The sequence below is a fragment of the Squalius cephalus genome (genome assembly GCF_949319135.1).
Source record: "Squalius cephalus genome assembly, chromosome: 5".
NCBI classification, from domain to species: domain Eukaryota; kingdom Metazoa; phylum Chordata; class Actinopteri; order Cypriniformes; family Leuciscidae; genus Squalius; species Squalius cephalus.
In genome coordinates, this window is record NC_137126.1 from 9,273,960 (window position 1) to 9,290,716 (window position 16,757).

The following is a 16,757-nucleotide window of genomic DNA, read 5'->3' on the forward strand; positions in this document are numbered from 1 at the left end:
TTTGTATTTTAAAGATTAACCAAAGTCTTCTGGGTTTGGAATTACATGATTTTTTGGGGAACTATCCCATTAAAGTCACCAAAGGTTTTTTTTTTTGTTTTTGTTTTTTGGTAATCTTTAATCCAGCCAGTGTTCAAAACTAGCTGCTTGCCTTAGCTCGATTCAAAACGGTAAGCTTGTAATAATGTTTTTAATTCTAGTGGTATACTGGTGGATTTCCACGGGAAATTCAAGCATGTCTTTGCGTCATTATGTCACATCTGCACACATAAAGAAGGAGTCTCGACTAGTAGGCTAGACTAGTAGAATTTGCATGTGAGGATGTTGGAGGTGGAGATTTATAGCCTTTTCTCACAGCACTTGATATAATCAAACTTTTCTATTTGATGGCGGATCCAGAAAGGTTCAAACGACAATCACCAGTGACAACTGGAGATTCACCCGTTGTAAAATGCAAAAGACTTCGGAGTGGCTACTGAAAAAAAGAGATTGCAACCGGGCCCGTGCGAAAACAAGGATAATATTGGAAGGGCTTTTGAAAGGTGGTGTGAACTCTGTGTTTTGAAGGGGTTCAAAACGGACACAGAGATGGCTTTTTTTCTGCTGGACAGGTAAGACATTTCAGTTGGTTCAATTATGTTACAGTAGCGCACTTGTTTGCTTAATTCATAAAGTTATGGAGTAGGCTACTGAACTACAGGTAGCCCAAATACACATTAAATGTACTCACGCAATGCTGATGTTGTTAACATTAACAATTTGAGAACAAAGTAATTTGCACGGTTTGACGTGATATGATAAGCGATCGTTAGATTTAATCAGCGCGATTTGCTGCAATGATTTTTTCCCCTTAGTTCGTCAGAACAAAAGTGGATGTTACTTACTTGTTCAGATGACATTTTCCGGTGAAAATTCTTATGTTGGTCATACTTCCAAAAAGTAGAATCTGTGATTGCGAATGACAGTATCCACACCGGCGCGGTGACTGACAGCCGCACATTCTCCTCAAAACATTGTATTCATCCGCGCAGCCTGTGCCGTGCCGAGGCACAACCCACGTAAAGTTGATAACTCCGCGAATAACTGCAATTGCAGATTTCGAACAGAGATGGCGACAAAGAGGAAAAACTACGGACTGCAGCTTTAAATGTTTTTTCACACTAGAAAAATATTTACTTGACTCTAACCTGTTAACATCAGCAACAACAAAATATGAATTTCTAGTGTTAAAAAGGCCTGAGCCTCACATCAGATGTGGGTGGCAGCAGGATGCCAGAAGAACACAGACCCTGAACTTTCACCTTTTGATCTTCTCAACACTTCTTGTAAGCTTGCGTTAAACACGCATTCATGGAATGCACTATAATTCACTATAATAATGTGTAAGAAGACAGCAGCACACAACTGATTAAACACAACTGATTTAGCAAAACTGATTAAAATAAGATTTAAGATAAAACACAGAAAACTGACTAAACTTCAATGGAACCGTTACAACACTAAGATAAAATAATGGCCATATATTTTTTGGGCCCAGTTTTGCAGAAAGCCAACTTTTATGAGCACTATAGCATGAGTGTGTGCATGCATGTGAGAGAGAGATTGTGTGTAAGAATGAGAGAGTGTGAGTGCAAAAGTGAGTGTTTCTACCCCTGCCTTAACAAAGGTAAAGAGAAAATATTAACCATATATGCTGTTTATATTGCTTGTAATTGGGATGAAGTAAACATCTGTTGAGTATTTTAACATACATTTTTTCATTTTTTTATGTTGAATTAAAAAACCCAAAATGCAGCGGGTCCACCAGACCCACGAACACTGGCTGAATAACAAAAATATGAACACCACACAAGGGTTAAATCTGATTAATCTACGGCATACCTCTCTATTTATAACATAACGTCATGATAACTAGAGCTGTGAAAACATGCCCTGGCTTGTAAAGTGCTCCCACTGAGCCACTTATGACCTGTGACCCTTGCAAACTGTGAGGTTTATGGAGATATGTACCCTCCCTCACTACAGCCTCATGAATTCATGAATCTCCAGACTCTCTGGAGTCATTCGAAATGAGGTTCCCCTCAGAGCAGAGACCTTAACTGCTGGCAGGGGGTTCAGACAAGTGGTCTGAAACTAAAGGCATGAATCACTCATTGAAGAATGTAATTCTTCAGTTTATCCAATTCAAATGCTGTCTATTCTAAAAAAAAAAATCCTCTTGAGGTGAGATACCGGTACGGTTAGGGACAGGTTTGGTGATATGGTTAGGTTTAAGGGTGGGTGAAGGTGTAAGGGATGGTTCAACAGTGTAATTATAGATGTAAATACAGAAATTAATTACAGTTGTAATTACATGCAAGCATTTTTAAATACAAGTAAATTGTAAAACATGCATCAATTGATCAATTGATTATTTTAAAATCTTAGTACATAGCCTACAGTCAAAGACACTTAAAGTGGGACCGATATTTCTGATGGTTTTCTAACTAGTTCATTTTTTTCCTAAAATCTAAGGTCTAAAAAACCCTTTTGTATAATCAGGTCTCATCAACTTTGACACATTTAATTGCATTTCTTGTTTGTTTTTCAAGGCAATAGGAAACATCATCATGAGTACAGTATGTGAAAAGTATTTAATTGCTTCCTCTGCTGGGCAATAACAGAAGCATTTATAGTCCCCATGTGTTGAAAATCAAGCTTTTAATGTTGTTTATGTCTATGTGGTGATTTTAATATGCTTCAAGACAAACCATGTGCAAATTCATAAGTCAACACCATTGCTGAGTATTTTCTCTTTAAAACTGCAGTGATCCAAAGACAGTCCCAAAAACATGGTTTGAAATCGCTGGTGTTTTTGATGTCACAAATAACCTTGTAACCAGTCACGCTAATTAGCATATTCATGTATCTGCGTATATTAAATGAAGCAAGGGTGTAGAGTTATATTCAAGCTATTTTAAGGCATTAAGACATTTTTTTTTTTTCACAGGAAAAAACTTTTAAATATGTCATTTTGGTGATCAAAATGAGTTTTAAATTTTAAATGAGGTATATATTGATATTGACCACAGGGGGACTTTAAGTAAAGCTGTAAACCTGTGAATGACTCTAGCTGTGTAATAACTGTCACATCCAGATCCAGTGAGGACAGAGAGCAACAGACGTGTCTCTCGCACCTGCAGCCCTCAAAAACACCTGTCTTTAAACAGGCGTCTCAGACGATGTGCCTTAGTAAAGGCCTTTCTTGAAACATGCCTCACTTTTTTTTTTTACGGATTCATTTCTTTTTAAAGATGCTCATCTAGAAATTAATTTTTAATAGTTATCTAATTTGAATGTTGAACATTTTTACATTCCCATCAAAAAATAAAAACACAACACCAATTTAAGAGTTTCAAGATTACTGTATATTTTATTGATCTGAAATGTTTTTTGTTTATTCTTTTGGAACAATGCTTAACATGTTTTCCTGAGGTAATTATAATGGCTTTGGTGAAATCAGTTCCTGCGAAATTCACTTAGTGCCAGAATTACAAACAATTTGTACCAAAGTACAAATCGATTTGTGTTTTCATATAATGCCATTATCTGATCGAGCATCTTCAAGTTACAAATCTTGACTGCACCTTCTTAAAGGGATTTATTTTAGTCTAGCCTGTGACAATACATCAATATTTGAGGGTCAAGCACTTCATTTAAATAGTACAAACATATCTGTGAAGAATAATTAGACCACCAAAATCAACATAATCAGTCATTTTGACTCCCTCACTACAGGTGACTGCCTTTTCTGGACATTCTTGATGTCTAAATACATAGAAGGTGTCCAACACTCTCCTTCAGAAATAGGGTGCATGGAGAGCCCAAACAGTTCAAAACCTCGGTTTCAGGAAACTGGGAGCTGGATCAGCCTGAGATCCCTAGAGGAAGAGAATGGGATAGTGAGTCAACAAGGTCTCAGTTTTTTGTCCATGCAAACAGTCTGCTTCAGTATATGGACAAAAACAGTTGAAACACTTGTCAGATTATCTTTTTTTTTGTGTGTGTTCCAGACAAAATTTTAAAGGTTTGGGACACCATGAGGGTAAATGTGCAAATCATGACAGAATTTTCTTTTTTGAGTTCCTATCCAATGAAGTTACGCAAAAGCAGGTCATGAATCTGATGCAAGAAAGACAATTTTCTGTTTTAATAAATGGCGAGATTGAAAGTTCGTCCTGCATACCATTAAAGAAGCGGATTGCCTATTTTTTCTTTCCACCCAAAGACATGCTCTCTGTTTTCTTCTTCTGTGCCTGATGCATCATACAAAGGCAAAATAATAGTTAATCTGCATTGCATTCTGAAGGCTGTTAAAGTTTTAGGACTTCCTCTACACGCTCTTGTTACCTCCGACATGGCATCATCAATCTGCTTGAGCTCTTCATAGTGATCACGGGAGTCTCTCAAAGGTTGAACCATGATCTCCTCAATCTGTGGAAAGAGCTGAACACAGACACAGTCTCCATGTTATATCATCTCAGTTCAAAGTGCCAGTTCAAATGTCAGTGGGTATAATGGCTGTGCAAACCTTCATGACAGTCTCAAACATTGGGATGAGGACGTATTTAATGAAGCCAATTTGTGCCGTTGGTTTGGTGACTTTTTCACGATCCATAAACGGAGCCACAGGAAGACCTTCTGACTTTTCTCTGTCACTCTGCCACAACAAACCAAAAAGCAAACTATAATGAGGCCCAAAAAGGTGGGTTTTGTGATTGCAAAGCTGAATTTTCAGCATCCTTACTCCAGTCTTCAGTGTCACATGATCCTTCAGAAAACAATCTAATATGCTGATTTTAACAATGCTTGTTTTATTTTGTTTTATTTCAGTTATTGTTTTTATTTCAATTAATGAACATGTTTTTTTATGGTTTTAGTTTTAGTTAACATAAAAACCTTGATAAAGGTATTCATTTCTTTAAAAAAAAAAAAAAGCGTAATAAGCTTTTGGCCATATTCATTTTCATAAAGAGATACCTGCATGAAGTACTCCTCCAGGAGACAGTCTAGCCACGGCTCTGCCACCTCAGTGGGTCTGACCTCGTTGGAGATGTCACAACACTTGATCAAGACCATCTTCAGCTGGAAAGACACAGAATTGAATATACAGTATAAAGCCAATAAATACTTAGAAAGCTATTTCAATCATAATAGCAAGAAACACATACGCATTTAACATGCTCCTCAATTGTAAAGTCAAAGTTGTCCACTTTCTGTTTGAAGGAGTCCAGTATCTCTCCATGCCTGGCCATATCCGTCGCCAGAATAAGAGTAATGATCGCCTACAGCAGACACAGAAAATACATCCAGGATTGTTTAAAATGGTCCGCAGAATTTTGACTAAACTCTTTAAAATAAAGGTTCCAAAAGCTGGTTCCAAAATATCCATTTCGTAAAGAACATGTAAAGCACATTTTAATAATCTGAAAAACCTTTTTCCACTTTTGTGCAATGGAAATGTTTCATGGATGTTAAAGGTTCTTTAAGGAACTACTGATGCCAATGCAGAACCTTTATTTTAAATTGTGTACAATGCAAAGAAGCAAATTTCTACAGATTGATTTGAAAGTGCTATACTGTGAATATACTGTGAATACTGTAGACTGTCAGCAAATGTCCCATTTGTTATGTCCCACTTCCAATTTTACAAGAAGTGTTGAAAATGAAGTTGATACTTAAATGAAACATACACTATAGTTTGGGGTCAGTAAGACATTTTACTACTTTTTTTGCTAAACAAAACATAATACCTTTTTTTGATCAAATAAATGCAGCCAGACTTTTGAATAGTGGCGTAACTGGTTTCATGAAGCTATGAAAAAACAACCTTTGAGCAAAACTTTGCTCCTCTGGATAGAAACTGCATCTGCAACATGATGTGGATGTGTGTGTGGGATCAGAGGTACCTGTCGTAACTGTTTGAAGGAGTCAGGCTCTATATTGGCGAATATGTTGCACTCGGGCATGGAGAGGATCTGGAAGGCCACAGCACAATGATGGTTCTCCAGTGGAGAGATGTCATTATAGCGCACAGCCAGCTCAGTGCGAGCATTAATCTGATACCTGATTACAGAACCATAGAGGGCAAAACTTTCATCACTTCCTACTGTATAAAAAAAATAAACACATTCAACTACCAAGCTAACTGGGAATGTTCTCAGAACTTTCGCTAACATTGTGGCAAGGCGCTCTCAAAGTTATGAACAAATGTACTTCCAGTAACGTTAATAAAACAATAGTTCAAAGTTATCTGGTCTATATTTTTTTTTCAAAATGTTTGAAATGTTTCAAAAATGTTTATTTCACCAAACGTTTTTTAAATGCTACTTGTTTCAGAATATTCAGAGAACATTCAAAAGTAACATTCCCATTACACTGTAAAAATCTTAACTCATCATATATATATATATAGCCTATATATATATATATATATATATATATATATATATATATATATTGAGAAAACATTCAAAAGTAACATTCCCATTAACACTGTAATTGCATGAAAAATATTGTATTTAGTAGTTTAATCACATTACATTGCACATTTAAAGGGGTGGTATAATGCCATTTTCACAAGATGTAAAATATTTCTTTGATGTCCCCAGAGTGTGTATCTGAAGTTTTAGCTCAAAATACCCCACAGATATTTTATATAGCATGTTAAAACAACACTAAGGAACTTTTCCTCTTCGGTCACCCTACAGGTTGGAAGCGTCGTACAGTATATACCGCTGTATATACCATTACCGCTGTCGTATATAATTTCGCCGCCCGCAGCCCACTGTCGCACGCACACTCGCTGTTTATCTAGCACTGGCTTTGGAATGAACGATGTCCACAGACAAGGTAGAGTATGTTGCATGATTTCATGAAAATATGATGTATTGTGACATCAGAAACGAAGGAAAACTAAATAATGACTATTGTAACGCTTGACGTAAAGCAAGTCAAATTTGTAGTTTTCTTATGTCTCATTCGAACTACAGAAACGCGACCCGGTTTGGCAAACTTGCATGGTGTGGTTATAGCAGATATAGGGCTGCAAAGCGAATCCAGAAGTGCCTTTCACCCTGTTACCACTTGATGAACCACTGATACGATTTTGGAAACATTATTTTAAGGTAAACCGCCAGTGACACGCAGCGATAAAGCGACATGATCCCATTCATTTCAATGGAGCGCTGGCGACTTCCGGCGACACGAGCGACAGTGACCGTTGGCGACAGAATGTGGGCGTGTCAAGCGATGCGAAACACGCCCGACAAAAGTTCAGAAATTTCAACATTATGCAAATGAGAAGCGATTTTCGCGAGCGACAACCGATAGGAAAGAAGACTTTTTGTTGACTATTAGGGACAAGAAAATTGATTATTTGTCAAATTCGAATGATGTTTTAGTAATTTATGACAGTATGAGTTAATTTGTTGATTGATCGATCGTTAATCTAGTAGGCTAAATGATTTAATCCACTGAACACTGCTGTGGTAATATATAACCACTCTCCCAACTGCATAGCCTACTGTTTCTTTTGAGCCTAATTCCTAGTCAAATTAAAATGATATAGTTGTATATCACTTGTGATGGTGTTTTAGATACGGCCAGACGTGCAGCGTCTACCAATAACATTAGAGCGACAGCGCTACTAATGCCCACAAGCGACTTCACAGTACAGAGACTAGCGACATACAGCGACAAAGTCGCTGGCTGTGTGAACGGGGCTTTAGTGTTGCTTTAAATTTGTCACTTTTTGAGGGTGAGCAAAAACGCACTGTTTTGTGTCTGTTCCTTTAAATGCAAATGAGCTGCTGCCTCCCGGCACAGAGGGCGGAGCTACAACAGCTTGTGTTCTTTTACCTCACACAGACATGCACTGGAAATTTCAAAAGCTTTTAGCCTTTTATGTTCAAAACCGATGTCAGATGATGTCAACGGAGTCAATGATGGAGAGACTCAAGAAGAAGTGACAACATGTAGGATGCAACAGGACATTTCTGAATGGTTAGTTGATGATTTTATGTAGCTGATGTGTAGTTATCTTCAATTCATTGATTAGCACAGTCTGTGTTGATAATCTATAGAGCTGGTAAATCCCGCCCATCCGTAAAACCCCAAGTGGACCTCTAGGTTGAAAAATCGTCAATGCAAGTGAATGGGAGAAAATAATTATTTTCTGGTCCCGTTTGAATTGTGCCATGAATGTGAACATATGTTGTCTGTGAATTTTTAATATCATTTTTCATGTTACGAGTTTGACATTATATGGTATGATTCTTCGGCTAGCAGTTGTGGAAAAGATATAACGAGAAAGACTACATGTCGCCTATGTGACGTCACCCCATAAAGTTGACTTACCCGTGGTTTTCGCCAACCTCAACGATTTTGTCCTCTCCCTGAAAGAAGGCGGTGAAGTGCACCAAAGACACAGCCATGTTTAGCGGGATCCGTGAGCTAGTGTCCGTGTGCGAGTGCTGGTGACGTTTCAAACGCGTCGAAAGCAGCAAAAAGTTGTAGTCCACAAAGTACTCTCACACAAAGTCTAACCGTATCAAACTTCTACCTGCTAAATTGTAGCATTCTTTACACGAAAAATTATATTAAAAATTCACAGACAACATACAGTATGTTCACATTCATGGCACAATTCAAACGGGACCAGAAAATAATTATTTTCTCCCATTCACTTGCATTGACGATTTTTCAACCTAGAGGTCCAGTGGGGTTAGCGGAAGGGGCGGGACTTACCAGCTCTATAAATCGCGTTCCCGGGGGCTGGGTTTATGTAAATTCTAGGGGTTGGTGATGTCACTAACCCGGGAGGAAAGTCGTGTAGTCCCTACCAGCTGTGTGTTGTAGTCCTTAAAAAGCAATTTCTTTAAAAGCAAATATCTCCCTTTGCTTTGAACTTTGAGCGTTGTAAATTTGCAGATGTTGTTTATGCTCAAACAGCAACATTACACACTAACTAAAGTTAGAAAATTGAAATCATAATCAACCACCCCTTTAAGGTAATATAATCAGACTACTTTTTGATTACTTTTAGATTACTTTTGTAATTATCACATTGATTTGAATAGGATAATCTTGTACCATATTGATCTAAAAATACAAAGAGAAAGAAAATAAAGCCCATTCTTTGTTATCAACAGTGTATTAAATATTACATTACGTGTGGATTTCATGATGGATCTGCAGGGTGTTTGTGAGTTTAATGAAAAGCTATTAAAGGGATACTCCACTTTTTTTGGAAATAGGCTCATTTACAACTCCCCCAGAGTTAAACAGTTGAGTCTTACTGTTTTCGAATCCATTCAGCCGATCTCCGGGTCTGGGGGTCCCACTTTTAGCATAGCTTAGCATAGATCATTGAATCGGACAGGACCATTAGCATCTCTCTCAAAAAAATGACCAAAGAGTTTCGATATTTTTCCTATTTAAAACTTGACTCTTCTGTAGTTACATCGTGTACTAAGACCGACGGAAAATGAAAAGTTGCGATTTTCTAGGCTGATATGGCTAGGAACTATACTCTCATTCCTGCGTAATAATCAAGAAACTTTGCTGCTCTAGTCCAGCAGGCGTAATGATATGACGCAGCGACTGAAAATATTCCCCAGCTCGGTAACTTCCAACATGACCTGGACTAAGTTTGTCTAACCTATTAGACCTATTTTCAGGCACTGCGTCATATCTTGATTATTACGCAGGTTAGAAAATGAGCCTATTTGCAAAAAAAGTGGAGTATCCCTTTAAGTATATTTTTTTAAATAAAATAATTTTAAAATAAAAACAATCAGAATAAAATGCTTACTAAAGTCAAATATATTTTATTTGTTTGCCTGCATGTCATGTGACCTTTATCCAACATCAGAGAGCCGTGAACTTTATTTATTTATTTATTATTGACTTAATTTTATTACTGACCTAACTTATTAACTTAATATATCTACTTCAAGTACCCCCTGAGATGTTATGCCAAAAAGGTTCAGCTGACAAAATATTTGGAGATTCCCTGCATTGCATGTAAATATGAAATGACGTAAATTTGTACATTTTTGCCTTCCAAAGACAGTAATGCATGGTTAAATGACTCACTGAGGGATAATTCAAATAATAATTAATGTGTTTGTCAAGAGCTGATTAGATATGCAATGTTTCAATGTTGAGAAAACACTTTGAACTGAAATTATTTCTCATTTGAAATGATCAAAAGCTGTCTGGGTCTTAGATTTCAGTGATAAGCACATGACTAGTGGCTGAAGTAGGGATAATCAATGAATAATTTACTGCCATTGTGAGACTAACATGCAATCATGTAATCAGTAAAAAAGTAACTGTAGTCTGATTATGAGTATTTTAAAATATAATATAATTACAAGTACTTCATTTTTGGAATCTGATTATGTCAACGCATTCTCATCCTAGGACGTCATATACTGACGCTTTTGACATTTCGTCTACATCCAACGCACATGGCACCCTTTAGCGTCAATATGAGACGCAGATAGCTTTGTTCGGTTATGGGTAGGTTTAGGTCTGGGGTAGGGTTAGGGTTAGACTGCTAGGAGGAGCCTTCTGGCCCATATCTATCTGCGTCTCATATTGACGATAAAGGGTGCCATGTGTGTTGGATGTAGACGAAATGTCAAAAGCGTCAGTATATGACGCCTTGGGATGAGAACGGGCTGGATTATGTAATCCAGATTACATGTAATCAGTTACTACCCAGCACTGTATGTATGTATGTATTTTTTTGCATGGGCTTTTTTAAGTTTAACTTACATACATTGGACAAATCAATTGATCAAACACAGTAAATTAAGTTTAGTTTACTAAAATCAAACAAGTTTTTTACAGTCTACACAGAACAGTGTTGTCAGTGGTATTGTTCTCTGAGAGGGTGATATGTCAGTGACATACGTGTTGTTGTATCCCGGGTGGTCCAGGTCATGACACACTGCTGCAGTCACCAAAATACACATGTCTGTCATAGTCAGCCTCTCCTAGAGAACAAAACAAGTGGCATGTTGATCTGACAAACACACACAAGCACTGTCTCTATAGGACAGATACATGTGTCACCATGACCTCACCTTAAGGTTACACAGATGGATCATTCCATACATCATCTGGCTCACACAAAAACAGTGACGGAAATTGTGGAAAGGGTTGTCGCGGTAGTTTTCTTGAATTGCCAGCTTTGATTGGGCAGAGACACAGCAGGTGAGTTTTGAGGCCTACTTCAGTTAATACGCAGGTCACAGAAAGCTCATCTTACCAGCCATCTTTTGAGAGTTATGGGGTTCATGTTAAATTCCTTAACCAGCCCAAGGTCATGATACATATACTCCAGGCAGCTAAGCATCTGTAAACAGCCAATGAACAAACAAACACATTACTCCATGTGACCTGTAGGCCTATGTCTGATATAAAAACTAATGCTGATAACCACAAACTTCATTTTTATTACCAACTATGACAAATTACAAATGAAATCTCATTTATATCTCAGTTGTTTTTACTAGAATGCACCCTTGTGATTGCATGTGCACTTGTAGTGTCCTTCTGATCTTAAACTGTAATTGCAGATAATATTAATTCAATAAAAGTGCACTTAAAAAGAGTACACTTTCACAACTATGTTTATTAATACATTTAAGTACACTTTTAAAATTCCACTTTGTCATAATGCTAAATAAAAGATAAAAATTTGATTTTAAATAATTTTCAATAGAAATGACATTAAAGTGTGGTTACATTTTATTTTAAGGTGTTATTGTTACAGTTTAATTCTATATTTAAGTTCTGAGTAATATTAATTAATAACAACATATACTTTAGGGTTAGGGTTAGGGTTAGTTGCATGTAATTATGCATGCTTACTGTTATTACCATGGTGAGTACATAGTACAGGGACACTATTAAATAAAATATGTTCTAGTTTACCATAAATGCTTGTCAGTACATTCAGCAGTACACTTCAACCATATTTAAAGACCAAAGACTAGAAGTAATTATGAGATTATGTATAAAGATGTACTTAAGTGGGTAAAAAACCCCTCTAAAGTTTAGCTAATTACATTTAATATAAATTTAAAGTATAATACATTTTCATTTAATTGCAAAAAACATGCAATTCAGTGGCAAAAAATTTAATTCCTTTAAGTACTGTATATTACAATAAGTCTTTATTCTATTAAAGCGTATTACGAGTTCAGTCTATAGGCGCGTACAGTATGTTTACAAAGTGACCGCCAACTACTGGCCTGGCATGCATAATACAACGTTTTTAGTCGTTCACAGATCTATGTGAATGGAGATTGTTTTGACAACGTTGTCTTCTGTACGCAAAAAAAAAAAAAAAAAGGCGCAAAGGAAAAACTTTTCAGTTTCTAGTACATTGTTGTCGTGTAAATGTACCCTAAGTCTGTTTAATTGTGTTTTGGTTTTCATTCTGTTCCCTGTTCTGCTTCGCCTGAGATCTGTTTGCTAGTTAGTTTCTATGGTTTCTGATTTGATTATGTTCACCTGTTGTTCATTATTTCCCTCATTATTGTCTTACTTATATTTGATGGTTGCATTCTATGAGTTTCTCCTTGGATTTATTATTAAATACGATTCGTCTCTCTGAATCTCCTGCGTCGTGCGTATTACTTCAGCCAAACGTTACATTTGTCCTATTCAGTTTGAATTTTTTTTAAAGAAAAACTGAACAATGAATTGTCAAAACAATGCATTTCTTAAGGTATCTTAACACAAAAAAAGATGACAGACCTCATTGTGTTCCCAATGCCATACATCAAAGGTGGGCTTTTTCAGAGCCTCTATGGTTTCCTGAGAAAGAGTGTACTGCACAAACACATAACAGAGTGATAAAACACAACATTGAAACATCAGTACAATGATTTTACATGGTTGCACTATGTATGCCAAAATACAAATGGTATTTATTTATTTATTTAGTTTGATTTTACCTTTGGGTAGCTTGGGACATCTCGTCTGGGAGAGAGTTTCTTCCCATCATCAGTAAAGTTGAATTTGCAATTGCAGTTCACTCTGGTTGCAAGAGATAAACAAACAAATAAAAAAATTCCTAATAAAAAATAAAGTAAAATAATAAATAAATAAAATAAAATGAAATAAAATAAAAAATAGGCGTCCATACCTTACTCCTCCTCTAGAGGTCATTTCATCTCTTAATTTCTTCAGATCGTTCTTACACTTCTCAATTTCCACCACTTTCAGTCCCTCGACTGTAATAATACAGAGACAATTAGCTTACAACATCAGGTTAGAGACCTTTCCCTCCACATCCAGATAAACTACACAGAGATTGCATTAGACCCCAGAGAATCACTCACGTTCCACTTTCTTCTCCAGCATGGCCAGCCTGTTGGTCACTTCAGTCTTCAGCTCATTAATCCTGAAAGCCCTGAAAAAATGTTCACATTCGTCACAGTGCACACGTAATGTAATTTCACACATTGATTTGAATCATCATATCATTTACTTTACAGCAAATGCAGACAGTTTGACAGAATATGACGTGTCTTACTGTACCTGCTGAACTGCTCAGCCACTTGTGACAGGACGTTCTGGAACATGTCTTCCTTCTCTTTTAAAGGGAATAAAAAGTTGTGTATTTATAGTGTATGCTACTGTCGGTTGCCTCATTTCTAATCTATTTTTAGACACATGTAATCGCAATTGCCTTTGACTAATTATGTAAAATTTCAAGAGTAAAACATTTTCCAACCTCCTCCTTGGTTTGTGGAATGGGGCATAACCTTATATAAGTTGCTTGAAACAAACAAAGAAAGTAAAACACAAATTGCTTCTGAGTAACTGTAATATATAATTTATAGTCTTTATTAAAGTTGTCACCATTATCCCAATTTTGAATTCTTACTTTGGAGTGTTTGCAGGCATGGTAGGGTCAATAGATATCAGTGCTCCTTCTGAGTCAATCAGAAGTATAGCTGTGTTTCTGAAGAGACATGAGCACAACATATTCCAGTCACTTTTGGGACAATAATCCGCACTAAAAGAAATTATGGAAATTCATACACTGCAAAAAAAAAAAAAAAAAAAAAAAGTGCTTGCTAAGTATTTTTTGTCTTGTTTCCCATTAAAAATGTCTAGAAACTAAAAGATTGAATGGAAATATTTGGTGATAATATAGCATAACAAGATTTATAAGCTATTTTTGTATACCATTCATTTTTGACTGGGAACAAAGGTGACACAAGGTGAAAAAAAGTCCCAAAAAAGTACAAAGATTATTCCAAATTTTTTGGGAAGTAGTTTCACACCCTGTGTGAGCAAAGCCAATAAGTTTTAGTCCAATGCGATAACATTAACTAACATTTCCGGGAAAAAGAAAATGATCCGAACACAACATGAGGGTGAAGAACACACTTGTTTTAATACATTTTTCAGCAAACAAGACGTAATATCTAAAGTCATTTTGCTTCTCAAGCAAAAGTACCTTGATATAAGAATGTTTTGATATTTGTACTGGAAAACAAGACAAAAAATACTGAGTCTGAAAATCACTTTTTGCAGTCATACAATGATACTGACCTGGCAATATTGGATGATGAACAAAGAAGGTCCTTAATGTCACATGGACTACAGTGTCGACTAAAAATCACCTAAACACATAAGAATTCATATTAAGGAAAAAGTCAAAGAATCAAAGAACATTATTTGTTACTAACCCCATCAGTCATGTTAGCTGTGAGGTGATGATATATAATTTGCCCTTGGCAGGAGTCACACGTGCCTATGTGTCACCCACAGTGACCCTTTTAACATAAGCAGTTTTAGTCAGTAAAGGTGCATTAAATTGATCAAAAGTGACAGTAAAAGACATTTATAATATCAAAAGATCTCTATTTAAAATAAATGCTGTTTTTCAACATTGATAACAATAAGAAATGTTTCTTGAGCACCAAATCAGCATATTGGAAATTCATGAGGATCATGCGACACTGAAGACTGGAGTAATGATGCTGAATATTCAGCTTTGCCATTACAGGAATAAATGACATTTTAAAATAAATTTAAATATATTAAAATTGCTTATATTTCAATTTTATTTATTATATTTCTCAATATTACTGTTTTGATCAAATAAATGCAGCCTTGGTGAGATTAAGAGACTTTTCAACCCTAAACCTTGAAACGATATACATTCAACATTTTTTCATTTTCGTGACCTAATCTAAAGTGAGAATTATTTACAGTTAATAAGTTGTTAACAAAGCATTATCTAAATCTTTACATATGAGCTAATTCAAATATAATAATTTGGTATACAGTGACAATGAATGAAGAACTCACTGTTTGTATATAGTTTGTAGGTAGACTACAATATATTAACTATGAATTCCCTAGTTTGCATATGATTTATAATACTTTATTGCTGTATAATTATTATAAAGTGTTACCACTTTGGGAAATATATTTTAAAGCATCTTTTTTAATGTTAGATACAATTGCTCATTGTTTGTTCGTGTTATTTCACAGTGCATTAACTAATGTTAACAGATAAAACTTTTTATTTTAATAATGCATGAACATGAACTAATATTAATAAATACTGCAAAAGTATTGTTAAGCGTTAGTTCATGTTATCGAATGTTAACAAATGAAACCTTATTGCAAAGTGTTATACTGACTTTTCTAATACAATGACATTCACATATTTTTATGTGTGCCTCCAAATACTTTTTGACCTCACATACAATTAAATATTTGACCATAAAATGAGCAATTGCATTAGCAAGTATAATGCATCTCATTATAATAGTATCTTAATCCTTTATGTTAAAAATCATGAGACTCACCCTTTGTACCTTTCCATCCACATCCAGATAAACAGTTTTTGGGGCATAAGATGAGGAACTCGACCCCATGACCTCTGATGGTGATGATGGTTTTGCAACAGATACACAATCTATAGTTACCTCCTTCTCTGAGCCAGAAAAAAAAAAACGCTTAGAAACACATTTTGAACATTAACTCGGCGTTCTCTTAATTCACAAGTTATGTGCACCAGCTGATTTCATAGGATATAAAGTGGATCCATGGCACTTAAACAGGCATTTGCAGAATATTTGACAGCACATAAATACAAGCTGTTGCCCTACCTCAACATGTGCCATCAGTTTCCTGCAGCCGCTCACTCAGAGATGCTGATGGAGTCACAGCTCTGCTCTTTAAGTAGACTATCACTCACTCCCCTGCTCTCCAGCGTTGCCAAGGAACTGTTCCAGCTCTGAGCTGACTATGTACTCCATGTCATCTACTGCTTGGAGGCGACACACGTACCCGTTACAACACTGCTCCTTTTCATGCTACACATGCAATATCTACCTAAACATACTCAAATAAAGAACACTTTTGATGTTCTTTTATAGACACAATTTTCAGTCCCACTTTACATTACTGCAAGTGTCTTTAACTATGTGTACTACAAACCTAACCATACCACCAACAAACCTGCCCCTAATCTTACCTCAATAGCAGCTAAAGTGTTTTGCAATACAACATGAACATTATAAGTAGATGTACCTAACTATCATTTTTTTTAATGATGTAAGTACTAAAGACACCTAATATAAAGTGGAACCTAATTTTCTACCTTATGCTTCATAAATTTTTATTTTTTGTTGGCATGAGAAACATACAGGGAAAACCCGGGGTAAGTT

General features: G+C 36.0%; 1 protein-coding gene across 2 annotated transcripts; it reads right to left on the reverse strand.

The window, feature by feature from the left end:
• Window positions 1-3,481: 3,481 nt before the first annotated feature.
• Window positions 3,482-16,250, reverse strand: pde9ab (phosphodiesterase 9ab). Of its 2 annotated transcripts, none has more exons than XM_079873050.1 (20): window positions 16,197-16,250; window positions 15,894-16,016; window positions 14,626-14,696; window positions 13,952-14,029; window positions 13,799-13,842; window positions 13,603-13,657; window positions 13,404-13,474; window positions 13,208-13,295; window positions 13,017-13,098; window positions 12,817-12,891; window positions 11,321-11,407; window positions 11,136-11,240; window positions 10,963-11,045; window positions 5,949-6,105; window positions 5,211-5,324; window positions 5,020-5,124; window positions 4,571-4,699; window positions 4,390-4,485; window positions 4,226-4,295; window positions 3,482-3,920 (listed from the first exon to the last, which is right to left on the reverse strand). In XM_079873050.1, exons 1-19 carry the CDS (start codon window positions 16,209-16,211, stop codon window positions 4,245-4,247), a joined length of 1,629 nt encoding a protein of 542 aa, XP_079729176.1. In that variant the 5' UTR covers window positions 16,212-16,250; the 3' UTR covers window positions 3,482-3,920; window positions 4,226-4,244. The 2 variants fall into 2 exon arrangements, with proteins under 2 accessions (XP_079729176.1, XP_079729177.1); XM_079873051.1 differs by having other exon boundaries at window positions 15,894-16,021.
• Window positions 16,251-16,757: the final 507 nt, after the last annotated feature.